Source organism: Dipodomys spectabilis, unplaced genomic scaffold (genome assembly GCF_019054845.1).
Source record: "Dipodomys spectabilis isolate Male_0828 unplaced genomic scaffold, ASM1905484v1 ptg000050l, whole genome shotgun sequence".
Taxonomy (NCBI): domain Eukaryota; kingdom Metazoa; phylum Chordata; class Mammalia; order Rodentia; family Heteromyidae; genus Dipodomys; species Dipodomys spectabilis.
Window position 1 is genome coordinate 7,763,952 of NW_024870727.1, and position 21,658 is coordinate 7,785,609.

The 21,658-nt window shown below is 44.5% G+C and overlaps 1 protein-coding gene across 3 annotated transcripts in view; it reads left to right on the top strand.

Annotated features, from left to right (window-relative positions):
• Pld1 (phospholipase D1) overlaps nucleotides 1-21,658 on the top strand; it is a 121,713-nt gene that overhangs the window by 79,169 nt on the left and 20,886 nt on the right. For all 3 annotated transcript variants that reach the window (XM_042678906.1, XM_042678905.1, XM_042678907.1), the window contains 2 exons: nucleotides 3,899-4,009; nucleotides 7,286-7,374. In XM_042678906.1, the coding sequence (XP_042534840.1) occupies nucleotides 3,899-4,009; nucleotides 7,286-7,374 (200 nt within the window). The remainder of the gene's footprint in view (nucleotides 1-3,898; nucleotides 4,010-7,285; nucleotides 7,375-21,658) is intronic.

Genomic DNA, 21,658 nt, shown 5'->3' on the forward strand with positions numbered 1-21,658 from the left:
ATGGTTCTGGAAGTTTTTCTTCAAGAGGAGATTTCTCCTAAGTAGACTATATATTTGCGTCAAGCCCATTGTATGACAGGGGATTAGGTATGCAGTTAAGGAGAAGGTTAGGTTTTAAGTTCAAACACTGGACACAGGCCAAAGGGAAAGAACTGGTCCTAGTGACAATTTTGAGACTCTTCCATGAAACGAGAGCTATGCTATTATCATGTATTTTAAAGCAGTGTTCAGATTTGAGGCTGGGAAAGTGTGGTTTCCCTTGCAGTAGTTAACATAAGCCACATTTCTGCACATAGTCTGAGTTGTAATTGACTGAGTTGGGTTGCCTTAAAACAGGCAAGCAGGGCCGGGCGCTGGTGGCTCACGCCTGTAATCCTAGCTACTCAGGAGGCTGAGATCTGAGGATCGAGGTTCAAAGCCAGCCCAGGCAGGAGAGACTGTGAGACTCCTATCTCCAATAAAACCACCAGAAAACCGGAAGTGGCGCTGTAGCTCAACTGGTAGAGCGCTCGCCTTGAGCTGAACAGCTGAGGGACAGCGCCCAGGCCCAGAGTTCAAGCCCCACGACCGACCGACAAAAAAACAAACAAACAGGCAAGCAGGGCAAGCTTGTCAGGTCAATAAACACAAAAGAAGGGAATACATCTTCAATTGAAGTCAGGCACCCTTGGCACCTGTAATCCTAGCTAATCAGGAGGCTGAGATCTAAGGATCAAGTTTCAAAGACAGCCTGAGCAGAAAAAAAAAAAAATCTCTTGAGACGTTCATCTCCAACTAACCAGTGAAATGCTGGAAGTGGAGGTGTAAGTGGTAATCAGACTGTGTTTACTTATATGAATATTGATAAAACTTGAGAGACCTTCAAGCATTTAAAGTGGTTCAGGTGATATTTCCATAACGCTGGAGTTTCAATGGTGCAGGACAAGAAGGAATAATGCCTGAGTTTTCAGTGTGAATGAAGGATTCGGGTTTGGACTCTGACAATGGGCTAGAGAAGAGTCTTGAGCGCCCCCCTCCCCCAACCCCCATGGAGATGGGAGAACTCTGAACTACACTGGGTATCAGAGGAATCAGGGGACCCTCCTCTTCAGCTTATGCTCTGTCACACACTGATACAGGGACAGATCTTATACGGTACAGCCTGACTTGTTTTTAGACATGGCTAGAAAGAGAAATGGTTACCTCTACTCTTTAGGGAAAATGGCCAGTCCGCGCATGGCAGCTGGGGCCATCAGGCTGAGCTCATCCCAGCTGGCCCTGTCCAGGAGCCTCTCTTCCACCTAGCTGTCCAGGAAGCTACTCCAAGTTGTCTAGCCATGACACGCAACTTAACCCCCTACTCATGCTCCTAAATTTTATCTTTTGTGAATGTGTTAATTGATCTTTTGAATAAAGCAAATTTCAAGAGAGTGAGAAAGGAAGTGTAGAGTTTCTGGGTTTGAGGGGAAGGCTGGCACGTGCCCATGAGTGCCGTTGTATGACCTTGCTTCTAACTTTACAGCCAGAGACGCAGCACATGTAGAAGCTAGCCTGAAATCCTAGCTACTCAGGATGCTAAGATCTGAGAATCACAGTTTGAAGCCAGCCTGTGCAAAGAAAGTCCAAGAGACTCTTATGTCCAATTAACAGCAAAAATCTGGAATTGGAGGTATAGCTCTACTGGTAGAGCTCCAGCCTCTTAAGCAAAAGAGTTGAGTGAAAGCATACAGTTCTGAGTTCAAGTCCTAGTACACACACACACACACACACACCCCTGCACACACACAAAAAGGAATATTCACTGCTAAAAGCACATTTCATGATCAGCCCATTGTGTTTATGGTGCTATTTTTTTTCTTCATGGTAGTGGAGTTGAGGTGGAAAGAAAGAGAAGTATCTCTAATGGTCTCTTGTGGGAAATGGAGCCCGATGACTTGGGCGTGACACATCCAGGATAAAAGCGCAAGGAACTGTAAAGCTGAAGCGGGTCTCCAGGCCCTGTCTCCCCAATCCTGCAAAACTCCGTATGTTGTTTCTTCTGCAGAGCTAGATCAGGCTAGGGGCCATCACAGCCTGCCCCACTGGCTGCATTTTCTGCTTTGTGCTCCTTAGCAACAAGATTCGGTTTGTTCAACCTTTGTTATTTCTACCTGATGGGCAGTAGTACAGTTCCTAAAAAAATGAATAAAAATCAAGATATTTTCTTAGGCTGGATCTTTTTTTCCTCGTAATTTATAAGTGTCTTCAGTATCTTTCAGCTTCCTGTTCATGATTCAATTTTCCAATTCATTGTGCATGCACATACACACACACATACATACTCACACAATGAAATTAAATGGCTTGACGGGAAATATTTTATGATAACTATCTTGTGCTGAGCAAAGATAAAATGTTATTGAGTATGGCATTATTGATAATGTCAAGTGCTAGTTTTAAATTTCAATAGGCTGATTAAATACAATTTTAAATGATCAATTAGAGCAATCATTTTTACCAGCCTTTTAAAATAGATAATAGACATAAAACTGATTCTGTATTATTTTATTTATTCCTAGTAAGCAAGGAGGCATTCTTTTTACTTTAAATTTTTTTTTTATTTTAGTTGACCTTATGAGTGTCCATCTCAACATTCAGTTGAAATCAGAAATAGCAGATCTATTTTTAGAGTGACTGCTGGGCCGTCATGCTATCGTTTAAGAAAAGTCAGTAATTATTTTTTGAGCCAATGTCAGACTGTGACACTGGTTAGAATGTGGGAAAGAATGACACTCAGCAGTAGCTCAGGGCTGAGAAGGCCATGGGACACCAGCCATAGCCTCCGGTCACCCTGCTGTGCAACCACAGCCCTTCAACAGCGTCTCTGTTGCAATCTGCCATGGCCCAAACAAGTGCTCTAATGTAGTCATTAATAATAACAGGACTTGCCAGCCACTCACCGGCTTTGCACTTCACAATAATTCATTTAATCCTTCTTCCGCCAATTGACCAGCAAAAAGCCAGAAGTGGATGTGTGGCTTATGAGGTAGAGTGTGCTAGCCTTAAGCAGTAAAGCTAAGGGACAGTGTTTGAGCCCTAGGAGCAACACACACACACAAAATATCAATAGATCAATAGCTAATTAAAGACAGAATCCAGATAGCATGACCAAAATGAACCATTTTTTAGAGTATATGAATCTGGTTGTCTATTTGGAAGAAAAAGGAACAATCGCATTATTAACGCAGAGCTTGGGGGGCTGGGAAGGTGGCTCAGTGGTAGAGCAATTGCCTTGCATGCCTGAGGCCCTGGGTTCGATTCCTCAGCACCACATAAGCAAAAAGCCGGAAGTGGCACTGTGGCTCAAGTGGTAGAGCACTAGCCTTGAGCTGAAGAGCTGAGGGACAGTGCCCAGGCCCAGAGTTCAGGCCCCACGACTAGACCCAAAAAAAAAAAAAAAAAAGCAGAGCTTGGATGATCATACTGTGTGGTCCAAACTAGAACACTTGAGGGAATGTGGATATTAGAGAATATTCCAGAACAGCAAGCTTCTGCTTCAATCGGGGCTATACAAGACAGAGGACTTGTAGTGATGTGACTTAGAGCCTCCTGAAGGGGAAGTTTCAGAGTACTCCTTGTAGAAACGACATACCTTGTGATGTGATTTGTGTTGGAAATAATTCTGGGTGGAAGAGAGTATATTCGGGGTGTGCTTTCTAGCTGGACTCCTTTCTCGGGGAATAGATCCAGAGACCAGTTCCCCTCCCATCTTTTCTCCAGCTGCAGCCCCACCCTGGGACACCTCCTTTGTCTCCCTGTGACTTAAGCTGCAGTAATTGCTGAGTTGTTCGGAAGAGACAGGGTGGCTCCATAGGCTCCAGGCAGCTGGCGCATGTCCGTGGTCTGGTGAGGCTCTTTGCTGATTGCTGCTGTCTTGTAGTTGCTCCGCTCAGCTGCTGACTGGTCCGCTGGAATCAAGTACCACGAAGAGTCCATCCACTCTGCTTACATCAGCGTCATCCAGAGCAGCAAGCACTACATCTACATCGAAGTAAGTTCTCGTGTGAACTCCTGTGGGACCACTCATCACCCAGAGGCTGCCGGCTCCCCCTCACAGGGCTGCCGTATTATCGTGTGCAGAATTCATAAGATAACGAGTGCTGATTCAGATGGCCTGAATTTTGACCTTCCACTGTACCTGAAGCCTACCCTGCATCGTCATTAAGACTAGATAGCTAGACATTAGGGGCTCTCGCCTGCAATCCTTGCTACTTGGGAGGCTGAGATCTGTATCAAGTTTCAAGGCCAGTCTAGACAGAAAAGTCCATGAGCCTTTTATTTCCAATTAGCTAGCAAAAAGCCAACAGTGGAGATGTGACTCAAGTGGTAGAGCACCAGCCTTGAGCAAAAAAGCCAATGGTCAGTGCCTAGCACACACACACACACACACACACACACACACACACACACACACACACACACACACACACACACACACACACACACACACACACACACACACAGAGCTCTAGTGGGAGCTTCCCAAATCTTTTCTAGCAATATTGCTGGGATAGTCTGTGCCAGAAGCACCCCAACCTAAGCTTTGGTTTGGCTCTGGCTGGAGCGTTGAGCCTGCACCATTCCCTTAGGAGAGCATACACAGGGTAGGTAGCTAACAGGGAGGCCTCTGCTTGAGAGAGGCAGAAGAATGAATGCACGGGACAATATGAAAAAGGAAAAAGTGAGACTGCTCAAAAACCAGAGAGTAGGGTCTTTGACCCAGGGTGAGCCATCACTCCTTAGAAAGCCTTTACAAGCGGGGCACCAGCAGCTCGTGCCTGTATTCCTGTCTACTCAGGAAGCTGACATCACAGCTCGAAGCCAGCCTGAGCAAGAAAGTCTGTGAGACTTATCTCCAGTTAACTAGCAAACGTCCAGAGGTGGGACTGTGGCTCCAGTGGTAAGAGTACCAGCCTTGAGTATAAAAAACTAAAGAACAATGCCCAGGCCCTGAGTTCAAGCTATAATATTATCACACACAAAATAAAAGCGGGGGGAACCTCTTTTCAGTTCCCAGACTTTGTGTGTGAGAAAATCTGGGAACACCGAGTTTAGTTTGAAAACTTTAATTGCCCATCAAAGTAGACGTAAAAATAGCACTCAGAGCACTTGAAAACTCCTGAGAAAAATAAAGGATGGTGACAGCAGAAGATGGAAACCAGACCCATCTCTTTATTCCCATTGAAGAAGAAAAGTGTTTAGAGCAAGATAGATTTCATGGGGAGACCCATCCTAGCCCCAGATTCCTCCCCCTGGCTCCTAACAGACTCCCCGCCATGCCGTGGCAGCTGATTGCAGGCCCGCTGGGAGGATGGAGCTTTAATTCTCAGGCCTGGAGAAGGAGAACACTGATGAATGATACTAGCAGCCCAGAGTCATGTGCTGAACCTGACAAGATCACACAGTAGATACCGGCACTGGGAATGGGCTGTGAATGCTGCATAAAGCCTCGCCTTTGGTACCACTGTTCGTGTTAACTTTGACCATCGTACCATTGTAATATGAGGCACCGAGTGGCATCTTCCAATGGCATTTGGCTCACCTGTTTTTATTAACATTAACGCCAGGTTTTTTTAGTGGTCCTGAGATTTGAACTAAGGGCTTTACACTTGCCAGGTTAAGTGCTTTACCACTGAACCATACCTCTAGTCACTTCTTGTACTGTTTATTGTTGAGATAGGGTCTCACTTTCTGCCTAGGCATGTACCTGGACTGTAATACTCCCATTTGTTGCTTCCTGCCATGGCTTGTATGACAGGGAAACACCACCATGTCCAGCTTCGTTCTGCTGAGATAGATTCTCACAGACTTTTAGGCCCAGGCTGGCTTCAAAATTCTGTCCTCCAGAGCTGGGAAGGTAGCTCAGTGATAGAGTGTTTGCCTTGCCTGCATGAGGCCTGGGTTTAATTCCTCAGCACCACATGAGCAGAACAAGCCAGACATGGTGCTGTGCCTCAAAGTGGTAGAGCACTAGCCTTGAGCTGAAGAGCTGAGGGACAGCTCCCAGGCCCAGAGTTCAGGCCCCACAATGAACAAAATAAATAAATAAATACAGGCATAATCCTGTAATTTCTGGTTCACCTGTAAGCATCCTACTCTCAGACTCCCATATAGCAACATATGTGCCACTGTACTGAGCTGCAGCTTGAGAAGGCTGGCCTCAAACTGTAATCCTCCCAACTTCAGCCTCCAACATAGCTAGGATTATAGACACAAGAAGTGATTTACTATGAGATATAATGCTTCCCAATTGAGTTTTTTTTTTTTTTTTTTTTTTGGTCAGTCATGGGGCCTGAACTCTGGGCTTGGGCACTGTCCCTCAGCTTTTCAGCTCAAGGCTAGAACTCTACCACTTGAGCCACAGCACCACTTCCGGCTTTTTCTGCTTATGTGGTGCTGAGGAATCGAACTCAGGGCCTCATGCATGCAAGGCAAGTACTCTACCACTGAGCCACCTTCCCAGCCCCAATTGAGCTATTTTAATCATAAATATTTACACAATATGTGAATGGTGAAAAATGTATTTGGAGATGTGCTTTTTTCAAAAAAAATTTAGAACTTGGCATCATGAAGTAATCTCTCAGTTGACGAAGAGTCTATGAATGGCTAGTGACTTAGAAAAGCAGGAGGCTGGGTGCTGGTAGCTCATGCCTATAATTCTAGCTACTGAGGAGGTTGAGATCTGAGGATTGTGGCTCAAAGCCAGCTTAGGCAGCAAGAAGCCAGAAGTGGAACTGTGGCTCAAGTGGTAGAGCACCAGCCTTGAGCAAAAAAGCCAGGTAAAAACACAAAGCACTGATTTTGAGTCCCAGTACCAACACATACACACACACACACCCCCCACACACTCCACACGCACACGCATGCATGCATGCATGCAATCCAGAGTCAGGTGTTCTAGTGTTCACTTTCCTGACACATTTCAGGGTAAGGCAATTTTATTAGCAATGTAGGGTTTTTTTTTTTTTTTGGGTCCGGTTGTGGGGCCTGAAGTCTGGGCCTGGGCGCTGTCCCTCAGCTCTTCAGCTCAAGGCTAGCGCTCTACCACTTGAGCCACAGCGCCACTTCCGGCTTTTTTCTTTTTGCTTATGTGGTGTTGAGGAATCGAACCCAGGACCTCAGGCATGCAAGGCAAGCGCTCTACCACTGAGCCACCTTCCCAGCCCAGCAATGTAGGTTTTTTGATGTTGCTGTTACTTAGCAGTGTCTTCTGATACACCACTAAGGAAAGAGAGCCTTACAGGATTGTGCTGTGATTTCCTTGTAGAACCAGTTTTTCATAAGCTGCGCTGATGACAAGGTTGTCTTCAACAAGGTGGGCGATGCCATTGTCCAGAGGATCCTGAAAGCTCACAGGTACCATTTTGGCTTTGGTGTAAACTTTTGGATGACGATCTTGCTGCAGATATTTTTATTGGCCAGTGAGAGAACAAGGTGAAGCCTCATTCCCTGGGAGGCAGTAAGGGTGCTCAGCCAGTGTTAGGTTATGGACTGGTTTCATCTAAGTCCGTTGCTGAGAATGTTGGAGTCCATTGTGGTGGGATTGATTTTTCCAGGGCACCAGTTTTCTGCCAGTCTCTTTCCCACGCCGGAGGTTTGTGGTTTGATTTATTTAATGGCAGATAGTAAACTACGTCATTTATAAACAAAGCAAAGTAGATATCATTATTATTTTTGTCATGGGTTATATTTAAATTCTTATTTCCGGCAGTCTTAATTTTTTAGCCCATGAGATTATGAGTGTGTGCTTGTGTGTGTGTGTGTGTGTGTGTGTGTGTGTGTGTGTGTGTGTGTGTGTGTGCTAGTTATAGGGCTTGAACTCAGGACCTAGGCACTGTCCTTGGGCTTCTTTTGCTTGAGGCCAATGCTCTACCACTTGAGCCACAGTTCCAATTCTGTTTCTTCATAGCGATTCATTGGAGATAAGAGTCTCACAGACTTCCCTGCCCAAGCTGGCTTTGAATTGTGATCCTCAGTTCTCAGCCTCCTGAGTAGTTGGGATTACAGGCATGAGGCACTGACATCCAACTTCATGAGATTACTTTTTAAATAATACTTTTATTGAGATGAACTTCACAGCCTATGCAATCTCCCTCTTAAACTGAATACCTCAATGATTTTCAGTGAATCTCTTATTCAAGCACCCCAGAAAGAAAGCCTATCCCTATGAGCAGTCACAACCTGGTCCCTCCTTCCTGGAGCCAGCCCTCAGCAACCATTAGTCCAAATTCCTTTTCTGTCAGTGTTGATCTGGGCATTTCATATACATGGAGTCATGCCATATGGATCACTTATAACTGTAGTTTTCTAGACACAGTATTTTCTTTTTCTTTTTTGGGGTCCAGTCGTGGGACCTGAACTCTGGGCCTGGGCACTGTCCCTCAGCTCTTCAGGTCAAGGCTAGCATTCTACCACTTGAGCCACAGCGCCACTTCCGGCTTTTTTTTTTTTTTCTGCTTATGTGGTGCTGAGGAATCGAACCCAGGGCCTCATGCATGCAAGGCAAGCGCTCTACCACTGAGCCACCTTTCCAGCCCAAGACACAGTATTTTCAAGGCTCATCTGTTACTATTTGTTTTTCATTGCCACATAATATTCTATTATGTGAATATGCCACACTTTATTTACGTATTCATCAGCTGGTGAATGTTCAGTTTGTTTCTGCTTTTGGGCTATTATGAATAATGTTGCTATAAACAGTCTATACTGGTTTTTATGCAGATGTGTTATTGTGTTTGCAGAGGTGGAATTGCAGCTCACAGGCTTTCTGTTTAACCTGTGGAGGAGCTGTCAGGGCCCCTTCCAAAACACTCACACCATTTTAGAGTCCTACAGTGTGCGGAAGTGTTCTCTGTATGATTGCTAATTAATTTCATTATTGCCATTGAACAAGGTGTGAAGTGGTATTTTACTGTGATCTTTTTATTGAATTTGCCTATTGACCAAATGATACTGGGTATCATTTAGTGTGCTTATTGGCCATTTGTGTATCATCCATGGAGAAAAATCTGTTCAAATACTTTGCCCATTTTTTTTCACTGAGTTCTTGCTTTTTGTTTAATTTTGTATTTTGTTTAATTCAGAAGATTGTAAACAAAGGGGTTACAATTTCACATGTCCCTCTTAAGTGTCCAGTGCTTCCTGTTCAGAGTCCCTCCTCCCGCCATCCTCCTTCCTGTCTGCTCCCTTCTCCAGGCTCATTTCATTGCCCACTTCCTTTATCACACATGCACATTGAGTATTCTGGCTATGTATGTCCTATTCTCTTTTCCATTCATCCACACACACCCCCACTGCTACTCTTCTTACCATCATGTTCAATTTCTTGATGCTCATTTTGTTAAACTGTTAATTGTTTAAAAGGTTTGCTCCATGGAGATTCACTCCTGTATATGCAGCACTTACTAGTTGGTGCTTTACCAGTTGAGCCACTCCTACAGAATAGCTTTTTGCTGCTTATTTTGGACTGGCCTTAAGCCACAATTCTCCAGATCTCAGTTTCCTAAGCAGTTAAGATTACAAGCATGAGCCACTAATGCTTGGCTATTCATCTACTTTTTAAAGAAAGTTACTGTGGGATCTGTTCCTGAAATGACTTAATAACAGCCTTGTTTACAGTTAGGACTATATGAATGCATAGAGATTTCTTACATCCTTTCCAGTCTCTCAGTTCTGGCTACCAGTTCTATAGTGCAGTCCATGTGCACCTTACATCACTGAATTATCCTCCCGCGAACTCTTCCATTTCATTGATACATGCTTCCTTGCTTTATTTATGAAGCACAGTTAGCAAAAAAGAGGAAAAAAATGTGATCTTCAATTAGGTCCCAAATATACATTAAGGAGACAAAGGAATTCAGTGGATTGAACCATGAGGGGTACTTTTGGAACTGTGATCAGCTAATAGGTAGAGTAGGATGAACTTGAACTTCATCTCCTTTCTCAGTCCCTGACAATAAATGGTAAGATCTGGATTTATGTGTTTGAAAGGCAGAAAGAACATGCATCTTCTCCACATGAATTTGTCTCTCAAAATCCAGAGTTATGCTAGGTGCTGGTGGCTCACACCTGCTATTCTAGCTACTCAGGCAGATAGGATCTGAGGATGGTGGTTTGAAGCCAGCCCAGGCAGGAAAGTTTGTGAAATTCTTATTTCCACCTAACTACCAAAAAAAGGCAGCAGTGGAGTTATGGTTCGTGTGGTAGAGTTCTAGCCTTATAAAAGCTAAGGGACAGTGTCCAGGTCCTGAGTTGATTCCTCAGGACTGGCATTAAAAAAATAAAATCTAGAGTTCCTATAAAATCCTAGTATTTTAGGACAGGAGCTTTGAGGTAGTTTACAATGAAGCATTTCCCAGGGATCTCATGAGCTGCTCCTGGAAATGACAGGGTGCATGACAAGATTGTGGTAAGGTAGCATCTGTCCACATCCCACCTCCTGCGTGGAGGCTCCCAGGCCACACTGAGTGCTCTGAAAGTTTCGCATTTCATTGAGAGACCAAGGCTCAATTTCTCTGTTCCCAATGGTAGGTGTATCTCATGTTGACTTGCCTTGGATGCTCCTGATTCCTGGAAACAAACATATGTTATTCTGTCCTTTACTCTGTATCCCATACCATTCTTCCTCTCCATAATAATAGCAACTGAATTTTTCTTCTTAATAACTTGAAATCTGAGCTAGGTTCTGGTGACTTAATGCCTGTCATCCTAGCTACTCAGGAGGCTGAGATATGAGAAGCTCAGTTCAAAGCTATGGTGGGCACAAAAAATCATGAGACTTCCTAGTCTCCAGTTAACCAGCAAAATGCCAAAAGTGAAGGTGTGGCTAAAGTGTTAGGGTGCCAGCCTTGAGTGAAAATGCCAAAGAAGAGCTAAAGGCCCTGAGTTCAAGTCCCAGTACTAGCAGTGCACACATACACAAATAACTTGAAATTGTGAGCTGATATTCGTAGACAAAGTCCAGGCTAAGTTACAAAGCTCACCTAGCAAGCTGCCTGCAGCCACATACCTCCTCTTCACTAATGAGGGCCATGACATGCCACCCTCAACCTCAGGGCTCAGTTCCTTCACAGGCATCTCTGTTCTCAACCCATCTGAGTGAGACTCAAAACATCCCTGCCAAAGTCACATTCTTAGCAACAAGGGTAATTGAACTGTTGGACAAAACAGAATCCAGAATAAAGCAAATGGAGGGAAAGGAGAGTCAGGAATGAGCCAGACCTGACCAAGGAATGCTAGCCCTGGTCCAGACCCCTCCTACCATCTAGAGCTCTGGGCCTTTAAACTGCCTGCATCCTCCACTGGCCACGCGCCTTGCCTTCTCTATTGCTGGAACCCCACCTTCCACCGCTTCTAAGCAGTTGCCTTCCCCACTTCATGACTTTCTAGTTCCTTCTCAAGAGCTGGGATTCTCTAGAATCTCTTGACACAAGGTCTCTAGATTCACAAGGTAGCCATGGTGGGGGTGTGTGTGCCTGGGACCCTCAAATCTGTCTCTGGGGGTGTAGGGTGTAGGCATGTCTACAGGTTAGGACAACAGGGTTCTGAGGGGGGAAGGAGATTTGGAGGTGGAGAAATGAACTGTGATTATCAGCCTGTGCAATCCTAGCCCAACTCCCTAGCTCCTAGTAGGATGAGGTGCAAGAAAAGGTGGGGTTCGTATGCTCACAGAGTGGAGTTTTTCCGCCCCAGGCCCAAAATTTCAGGACCCAAGTTAGATCTGACCACTTGCCCCCTAATGCCAAATAAAGAGACATGGTGATGGACAGAAAAAGGAGATTGGTAACACAGCAACCATGAAAGAATAAACTTCAACACATCCTAAGAATACTAGAGAATAGTGGACCATTTTCCCTTTCTCCACGTAGTCTTAATCCTGGGGTGTATCTAGGCATGCTGAGGGGCTGCAACACAGGAAGATTGAAGGCTGTGGCCTGAGAGTGGCCAGTTACTTTGCCAGGAACGGATCTGGGTGGCAGATTAGCCAAATTATATATTAGAGGCTGCCAGAGCACTGTGATATCATGTATCCATTCTAGCCTGAGGGGTGTGTGGGGTGGGGTGGGGGGAATGTGTGAAGGAGGCTGGCACCATCCCTTTCCATTTTAATCTATCTCACCAGCCAATGGCTTGGAAGAACTTAGGCCACGCCCACACTCTTAGTTTGCAGCACCTCCTTGGATTCCACTTTGGCTCACAGGACCAACAGCTGTAGGAGATAGACTTAGTTAATGGTACTTGTTGGAACCACGGTGATTAAGGTGATTGCAGAGGTTCTGGGACTGTGCCCCCACTTTACCAGCCCCGTTCCCAAATGTCAGAAGAAACAAGATGGAAAAATTTGGCTGCCACCAAGAAAGGTCTGCAAGAATAGCAGTCAGGGTATTGTCCTGGTGGTCCCCCAGGAGTGAAGAAAAAAAAGCAGTGTTTATCTGGAGACCAACACTGGGGGCACTGAGCCAGAGGCACCCCTCCTCTTGCCATGGTCATATCTGCTAGTGTGACCTGCTGCATATGTAATGTATGTAATCACTAAGAAGCTATCACTTAAAATCCATGATGGTGATGAATCAGGGCTAAGACCATGACTTTTCCATCAACCTGGAGCCTGGATCAACTATATCCTCATGTCAGTGGTCTTGTGCCTGAGTACAGGAGGAGGAGCAAAAAGAGGGGGAGGAGGCAGGAAAAGGAGGAGGAGGAGGAAAAAGGAGGAGGAGAAAGAAGTAGAGCAGGAGGAAGAGGCAGAAGAAAAAGAGGAGGAAGAAAAAATGAAGAGGAAGAAGAGAGGGAGAAGGCAGAAGAAGAAAGAGGAGAGGGGAGGAGGCAGAAGAAGGAAGAAAAAGAGAAGTAGGCAGAAAAAGAAGGAGAAAGGAAGAGGAGGAGGAGAAGGGGAGAAATAGGAAGCAGAAGAAAGGGAAGGAAGAAGCAGAAGAAGGAGAAAGGAAGAGGAGGAAGAGGAAGATCAGAAGGAAGAAGAGCAGTCCTTGGAGTTAGTGGTTGCCCAGTGATGTGACAGTCAAAGCCTGGAGAAGAAGGGCTGGGGCTCTGTTTCACCCCAATCCCTTTACCCAAATGGTTGCCACCCTGTTTCTGCCATGCCAGTGCTTTCTCAGTCTCTGCCACCCTGTGTCTGCTACCCTAATTCTGCCACCCCCATCCCTACGACCCCAGTTCCTAACCAGCAGGGGGCAGAATGGGCACAGGAAGTCCCCTCCAGTGGGTTCTTGTCCTGTTACAGGCATATTGGTGTGGGGCACCTAGGTGATCTTCTCTTGGTTCTCATAAAAGGCCAGGGGGGCTAAGTGGAGGCCCTACTGGGCAGAACCTGCTAGGAGGGGACTCAGTCCAGGGACTTCATCCGGCCACTGGTTTCCAGGGAAGGAATGGACCCGGTGATGGTTACTGCAAAAGAGAAAATTCTTTACAAAGGAATGGCATAGATTTAGATTAGTATGTTATAATATTCATAATCTGAATTTTATCATTGCAGTACATAATAAAATAATGGCATAGGTTCATATTTTTCTTTATGGAGTAGAATTGATTTATGAAAGGAAGTCATGTGATTTTATTAGTGATGTTCAGTATATCCATGAGTCTGCATTTGTTAAAATACATTTTGTCTACCAGCAATGGTGAGGCTGACTGTTTGTATGTTCCCATCCATCACAGTGGAGATGATGTGATCAAGCAGAAGAAAACCAAAAACAAGGAGAGATGATTAAAACTGAAAGCTAGAAGGGTCAGTGTAAGGGCTAAAGCAAAAGGCCAGTGGTAAGGGCCAAGTGCAGGTAGCTCATGCCTGTAATCCTATAGCTATTTAGGAGACTGAGATCTGAGGATCACGGTTCCCTGTCAGGAAAGTCTATGAGATTCTTTTTAGCCACCAAAAAGCCAGAAGTAGAGCTGTGGCTTAAGTGGTAGAGAGCAAGCCTTGAGCAATAAAGCTTAGACACAATGCTTAGGCCCTGAGGTCAAGCCCAGGACTGGCACAGAGACAGAGAGACAGAGACAGAGATAGTTACAGAGACAGAGCAATACACACAATAGAATTTGGGAGGAATGGGAGAGGTTTTTAAAAAATTATAATGTCAACTAAAACTATTTTTACATTACATGTGACTACATTTCATGCTATATGATTATATATGTATTTATTTATTTATTTGGGTCTGGTCGTGGGGCCTGAACTCTGGGCCTGGGCACTGTCCCTCAGCCCTTCAGCTCAAGGCTAGTGCTCTACCACTTGAGCCACAGTACCACTTCCAGCTTTTTTCTTTTTGCTTATGTGGTGCTGAGGAATGGAACCCAGGGCCTCATGCATGCAAGGCAAGTGCTCTACCACTGAGCCACCTTCCCAGCCCTGATTATATATTTATTAGTTGGCATTTTTCAAAATGCATTTCACTCTATACTAGCAGTAGTGATTTTATTGTTTATATGTTAAAAGTCCATAGTGGGGGCATAAAGAGACAATTAAACAGAATAAGGTCAAAAGTAAAAAAAAGAAGATATTACTAAATTAGAAAAAAAGAATGTGAGTAGTCAAAATACATATATATTGCAATGATAAAATAGATACCAAATGTAGTTCTTAAGTGAAATTCCAAAATAAAAATAAAATGCAGAATTACAGAGAGAGAGAATACCTGTAGCATAGGAAATGGCACAATGATTTTTCATTGAAACATGTTGAAGTGATATATGTTGAATATTTTGGGTTGAACAAAATATCTAATTCATTCTTCCTGGTTCTGTATAACTTCCTAAAAGAAGCTTTTAGAAAACATTAAATTGCATGTATCAGGGGAAATCAAACCCTAATTCTTAACAGAAGAAGGTCTGGCAAGGTCACCAGTTCTTATCCACAACCTAGAGCCCATGATGTGGCTTCCTTACTGAGCTAAGAACAGCCAGGGAGTGACCATTGAAAACAACAGGTCAGGGATGGACACATGGCTCAGCTGGTAGAGCACTAGCCAGGGAAGGAAAGAAGGAAGGAAGGAAGGAAGGAAGGAAGGAAGGAAGGAAGGAAGGAAGGAGGGAAGGAAGGAAGGAGGGAAGGAAGGAAGGAAGGAAGGAAGGAAGGAAGGAAGGAAGGAAGGAAGGAAGGAAGGAAGGAAGGAAGGAAGGAAGGAAGGAAGGAAGGAAGGGAGGAAGGAAGGAAAGCAAGCAAGCAAGCAGCATGTTGCTCTGATAACTAAAACTGTCTCCCAGCCGCCCTAGCACCTGCCTTTCTTCATTCAAATGTCACAGGAGCCCATGAGAAGAAATCATCAGCTGTTTCTGTTTTGTACTATGCTGGAATCAGCCAAGAGATAAGAGTTGGACCAGATGACCGGAGGGGTGTATGTGTGTGTGGGTGTGGGTGTGGGTGTGAATGTTTCAGCGTTCTGTGGGACACTTGGCTTTTGAAGATGACTGTGGTTCTTTGCTTGTACAAACAATGTGTTAAAGTTTTCTGCTTTTGTAGAGATTTCTTAAATGAGAGCATGCATTTCACACTGTTAACAACCAAAACTTGATCCTTTAATAAAATAGTTGGCCAGGTGCTGGTGGCTCACACCTGTAATCTAGCTATTCAGGAACATGAGCTAGCCTGGGCAAGAAAGTTTGTAAGATTGTTATATCCAGTTAAACACCAAAAATGCCAGAAGTAAAGCCATGGCTCAAGTGGTAGAGTGCCAGCCTTGAGAAAAAAGCTAAGAAACAGTACCCAGGCCCTGAGTTCAAGCCTGATCTCAGCGTGTGAGTGCATGTGCACACACATAAGCAAACACACACACACACACACACACACACACACACACACACACACCACTACTAAGCTGTATTGAAATATGTGATTTAAAAACTTGTTCAGAGCTTTCATAATCTTTCCAAGTATGGAGTTACTACAGTTCATCTATACGGGGAGACAGGAGGGTATCCAGTATAAACTCTCAAATTACTGGGGGGGCAGATGTCTGGAGACTGGGCTAGCTCCAGCCCTGTTATTCACAAGTATGTGGAATTTTGAGTATATCATTTGTTTTTCTGATTGTCCTATCAGCAAAGGGAACAGAGTCACATATATGATTGCACGTGGGAGCAATTTGTACATTATAAAGCACCCATTAGTGCAAGAAATTATCAGAGTTTCAGGCTATTCTACATCTGGAAACATTCTCTACCTTGAAGATGCAAGCAAAGATAAATCAGAATTAATACCTGTGATAGAAACAAATGTTTTCATTAGAAAGATACGTAACAGTCCTTGTTTTAAAATCATTAGACATCACAGAGTAAGAGACACTTTAAAAAAAAAACAAAACACTGAAAGTTGGGCCTGGTTGCTTATGCCTGTAATCCTGGATATTTAGGAAGTTGAGATTGGGAAGATTGAGGTTTGGAGCTAATCTTGGCAAAAAAAAGAATTGTGAGACTCTCCCCTCCCCCCTTCACAACTGATTGCTGGGTGTGGTGGAACACTCCTATCATCTTAGCCACATAGGAAGATGAGGTAAAGAGGATCATGGGTTACAGGCCAGGCTAGCCTGGGAAAAAATTTCAAGATAATACTGAATGTGCAGGTGTGCATATATCATCCTGAATACAATAAGAAGCATGAATAGGAAGATCAAGGTACAGGCCAACCAGGACAAAAAGGGAGATCCTATGGCAAAAATAACCAGAGCCAAAAAGGTCTGGGGTGTGGCCCAAGCAGTGAGTGCCGGCCTGCCTAGCTAATTAGAAGCCCTGAGTTCTGCCAGGCACCTGTGGCTCACTCTTTTAATCCTAGCTACTCAGGAGGCTGAGATCTGAGGATCACGGTTCAAAGCCAACCCGGGCAAGAAAAGTTCGTGAGACTCTTAGACTCAGAAAACCAGAAGTGGCGCTGTGGCTCAAGTGGTAAAGTGATCGCCTTGAGCTGAAGAGCTGAGGGACAGCGCCCAGACCCAGAGTTTAAGCCCTGCTACCTAAAAAAACAAAAAAGGAACCCCAAGTTCTGTCTTTAGTCCTGTCACTCTCCAAAAGAAGCTAGAGAAAAGAAAGCAAAGCTTTAGTTGCAGAAACCTGTGTAGGGGGATCCTGCATGAGCTATCGCAGGTTCTGAATCAATGCTTCTGCTATTGACGGCACCAGGTATTCTGAAGTTCAGTTTTGATTTAATTGATGCACTACTTCCTTTGTTCTTAGAAGATATACAGGCTTTCTAATGGGCACTGCTAGTTGCTTTGGATTGCTGTTTCGGTTGGTTGTTGGCTGGTTTAGCTGGTAATGGAGTTTGGCTCAGGGTCCCGCACTGGGTGTACAAGCGCTCTACCACTTGAGTCACACCTTTGTCCCTCTTGTGTTTTATTTTTTGAAGTAGTCATTTGATTTTAAATTTTTTCTTGTTGTTAAATTTTAATTTTTCTATTATAAAGGTGATGTACAAAGGGGTGACAGTTACATAAGTCGGGACAGTGTCATCTTTTTGGACAGTGTCATTCCTTCCCTTGCTCTCTTCCAAGTTTTTCCCTCCAAACCCACCTGCATATTGTATAGTTCATTGAAAAATGCAGTGTCCCGTGAGTACCATTTTCCCCTTTTGTACCTCCACAGGACAAAAACAGCAAAAAAAGAGAAAAACCTCTCATTTCCATTTCCTGAAGTTCCATTTCCTTATATTATTTTATCTGATCCGATGCGCACACAAAAATGGTTTGAGATGAAAACCACATCTATATCCTATAATTCTCAGATTCTATAATTTTGGACAAAGCTGAAAAGCTATGCCAAGCACATTGCAGAAGCCCTGCCTTAAAAGACATTCAAAATACAGTTGTTATAAAAAGCAGAACAAACATGTTCACTGCGCCAATTGCTAGCTTCATGGTTTTCTTGTGGGACATCTTCCAAAAGCACTATGAAATTCCTGGAAAAGAGGTTACTCTAGGACACAGGCAATAACAGATTGTGGCAGGAGACATTTTGACTGAGATCATTTAATTGCTTTTATGCTGTTCCAAAAAATATACAACTGGTCATCTCAGCAGATAGATGTAAAATTAGAACAGGTCAGGCAAGCCCTGGCAGAGGCAGGAAGTGAGCGGGGAGGGGACAGGAGGGGGGGAGGTGCGAGGAAGGGAGGAGAAGAGGAAGGTACCCACAGATGAATGAAGAGTGGCCAGGCCACACTGGGGATGGTTTAGTAGTCTTATTTGGGGGCCTGGCGGGGCATGCCTGTCAAAGCTTATCTAGTCCCAGCGGGGAGTCTTAAACCACCCCATCTCTCTTGCATTTGAAAGCTGGCAAATTTCAGAAGATAAATGGGAACTGTTCATTGTGTGCAGTATGTAGTATTGGTTTTTTGTGCACAATATGTAATGCGCCATAACCTGTAGACAGTCCCCACCTATGTGTAAGAGACAAAACAGGATCAGCCAGGGCTGACGCTGCTATGCACTGCAGTGATTTTAGCCAGCTTCTTCACAGACAGAGCTGAAGCCCAGCAAGATTGATTGCACGTTAAGAGACTACCCAAACACAAAATAAAAAGGGTTATGTCTAAGCCCCAGAACCGGTGCTGCCCGGGCACGAAGTCCCCTCACCAAAGACTCCACAGCCCAGTGGCAACAATTCCCCTTCTCACCATCTGACAGGACCCTTGGCATGTCTGCCAGGTCACAGGAGGAAATATGACTCAAAAATAATAAAGTGTCTCAACACTCAAGAAGCACGTTGAGCTTCTTGGGTTTGCATATAGTCTCGGGAGACTACATTGTAAGCATGTCCACTTCTCCTTCTGCCTTCTTGCTGTAATGTGAGGGATGCAGGGGTGGGGGGAAGGGAGGCAGGGGTGAAGAGGACAGAGGCAGGGGTGAGCTGGAGGGGGCTCAGGGGTAAAAGAGGAAAACGTTGTGCAAGGAGGAAGATACAGAAAGAAGAGGTGACCACCAGGCCGCCCCAGTTCCAAGGGAGACTGCTACCTGCATTCAAAGGTGCAAGGGGAGCTACAGCAATCACCGAACTTGGGGGGAGGTACCTCAATTGTCTGTTGAACTGTCACTTTTCCTAGAGCGATCTGCACACAGTCCTCAGGCCCAGACCCCCCCCACTCCCAGCACCCAACCTCTTCCAGATGTTAGACCCTTGGGCTCAGCTCAGCCCTGCATCTGCAGGCCGCATGGGGACCTCGTTGTCATCTCCTTTGCTGGCTGTGGGCTCTGTTTTGCCCCTCTTTGGGCTGCTGGATCCCACACCCTCCATCTTCTCCAGGCCTCACATGGAACCAGACTCAGATGCCCATCCCTTGTAAGGAGAGGAGGGATCCCGCTTTCCCTGGAAATCTCATGAGCCCTGAGGCTGGATGCACACTTCCTCCCACTCCTTTATACTTCAGGTCTCCGGGGCTCAATCCAGTCCCTCTCTAAAAGCTGGCATGTGTGCTCTGTCCTTTAGGAGGGGTTGCAGGAGCTCCCAAGGCTCTGGCTGCAGAGTAGTGACATGCTTTTTTTATTTCCTGATATTAGCCGCCACATTTGTATTGTGTTATAATTAGAACTTTTTGCCCCTTGAACTTGGTTTTGAATGAACTAAGGGCTTGCTTTCTCAGCTGGTGCTCTACCACTTGAACCACACCTCTAGCCCAATGTTTTTTGCTATTTGAAGATAAGAGTCTTTTGGACCTTATTGTCTGGATTGGCATGGAGTGGTGACCCTCCAGATCTCAGATCCCCGAGAAGCAAGGATGCGCAGGCCTGGACCATCATCACCCACTTGTGTCAGGGGCCATTTTAAGCATGGAACCAGAAATACTTTGCTGCTGAGCTGTCCCTGTGGTCATTTTGAGTATCTCTGAGCAGATCACTCTCCTGAATGCTGTATCATAATCCAGTTCATTATCTGTTACTTGACATTTCCAACTTTCAGCTTATGCATAAAATTGTCCTAAGAGTTAAACAGATTTTCAAAGAAAAATCCACTGTAACACAGAGTCCCGAGAAGTCAATCTTACAAAGTAGCTTTGAACTCAGGTGATGGAGTGACTGACTGCCTGGTTGATAAGTAGTTACTCATACATTTCTGCCTACCGGCTCTTGTCTTGTTTCAGGTTATTTTTTTTTAAATTATTTTATTTCTTGTGTGTGTGTGTGTGTGTGTGTGTGTGTGTGTGTGTGTGTGTGAGTGTGACTGTGGGCATCCCTGTGTCGGGAGTTGAACTCAGAGCCTCAAAGTCTCACTCAACTTCCCTGCTCACCACTTATGCTCTACCAGTTGAGCCTTACCCTCCTGCCTGATATTTTGCTGGTTAATTGGAGATGCATCTCATAGACTTCTTTACCTGGGCAGGCTTGATCCTCCATCCCCAGATCTCAGCCTCCTAAGTAACAAGGATTACAGACATGAGCGACCAGTGCCTGGCTTCTTGTTGTTTTTTCTTGTCTTCATGCTCTTAAGATCATAAGTAATCTTAAGATCATAAGTAATCAAACACATTGGGACCCAAGTTGTTCCTCTAACTGATAGCTGGTGTTTGTTCAACTCCAGTGACGGGGATGCTGTATTTCCAGAGGAGACTACATCCTCCTCCCCCGACAGCTGGGATCATGTGGATTGGTTGAAGATGCTCAGACATTCTGCCACAGCGAATTTTCATTGGCTTCCATTCAACTGCAATTTTATGGCTTGAAATTCCAGGGCCCTTTTCCAACAGCAGTGAAATTTAAGTCATTTCTGCTCATTTACTTAACACAGCTTAAGATGTTCATCATGCAGGGAATTGATGACACATCTTTTAAAAAGAAAAAAAACTAAAAGAAAAGCCTGGATGTAGGGCTCAGAGAATCCCCCAAATAGGAAAATGCCAACATCATGAGTTTTAAAAACTACAATTTGCAAATATATTTTGTATGATTTTTTAAAATAGAACTTTTCTCAACATTCCACATGAGGTATTCCTTTTGGAGTTACTTTTGCTTTCAAACAAACAAACAAACAAGGGTAGCCAGGTGGTTCATACCTGTAATCCTAGCTCCTCAGGAAGGTGAGATCTGGAGATTCATGGTTTGAAGCCAGCAAGGATAGAAAAGTTCTTGAGACTCTGTCTCCAATTAACCAGCCAAATGCTGGACTTGGGGTGTGGTTCAGATGGTAGAGTGCCAGCTGTGAGTTAGAAAGCCAAGTGAAAGCCCCAAGCACTGAGTTGATGTCCTAGTACTAGCAAAAAGTAAAACAAATAAACATTGGTCACTCAGAATTCTTACAGGGCTCCGAGTTCCCATTTGCAGCTGAAACCTCAGAGTTTTCTAGTCAGTGATCACTTCTGTATAGGAAAAAATATACTGAAGCCAGTGTGGGTGACTTAGGCCAGCATCTATCTGTCCATCTATCATCCATCCACCATAGCTATCTTATCTCTATACATACATATATAGCATATATATGAGATGTTGACATATGTGATATGTATCTATAGATATATATATCTATTGATATATCAGAGCAATTATTCCAAAATAGCAAAAATTACAAGGAGGGGGTTCATTGGGAATACAGAGTTGTTGAGAGGTGCCTTCTGAGCAAAGTTTGTGCTCCCCTTTACATGGGAAGATGATTCTAGAAAGGAGGGGGTGGAAACTAAATGAGGTCAGTTCTTAAAAGTCTGTGAGTT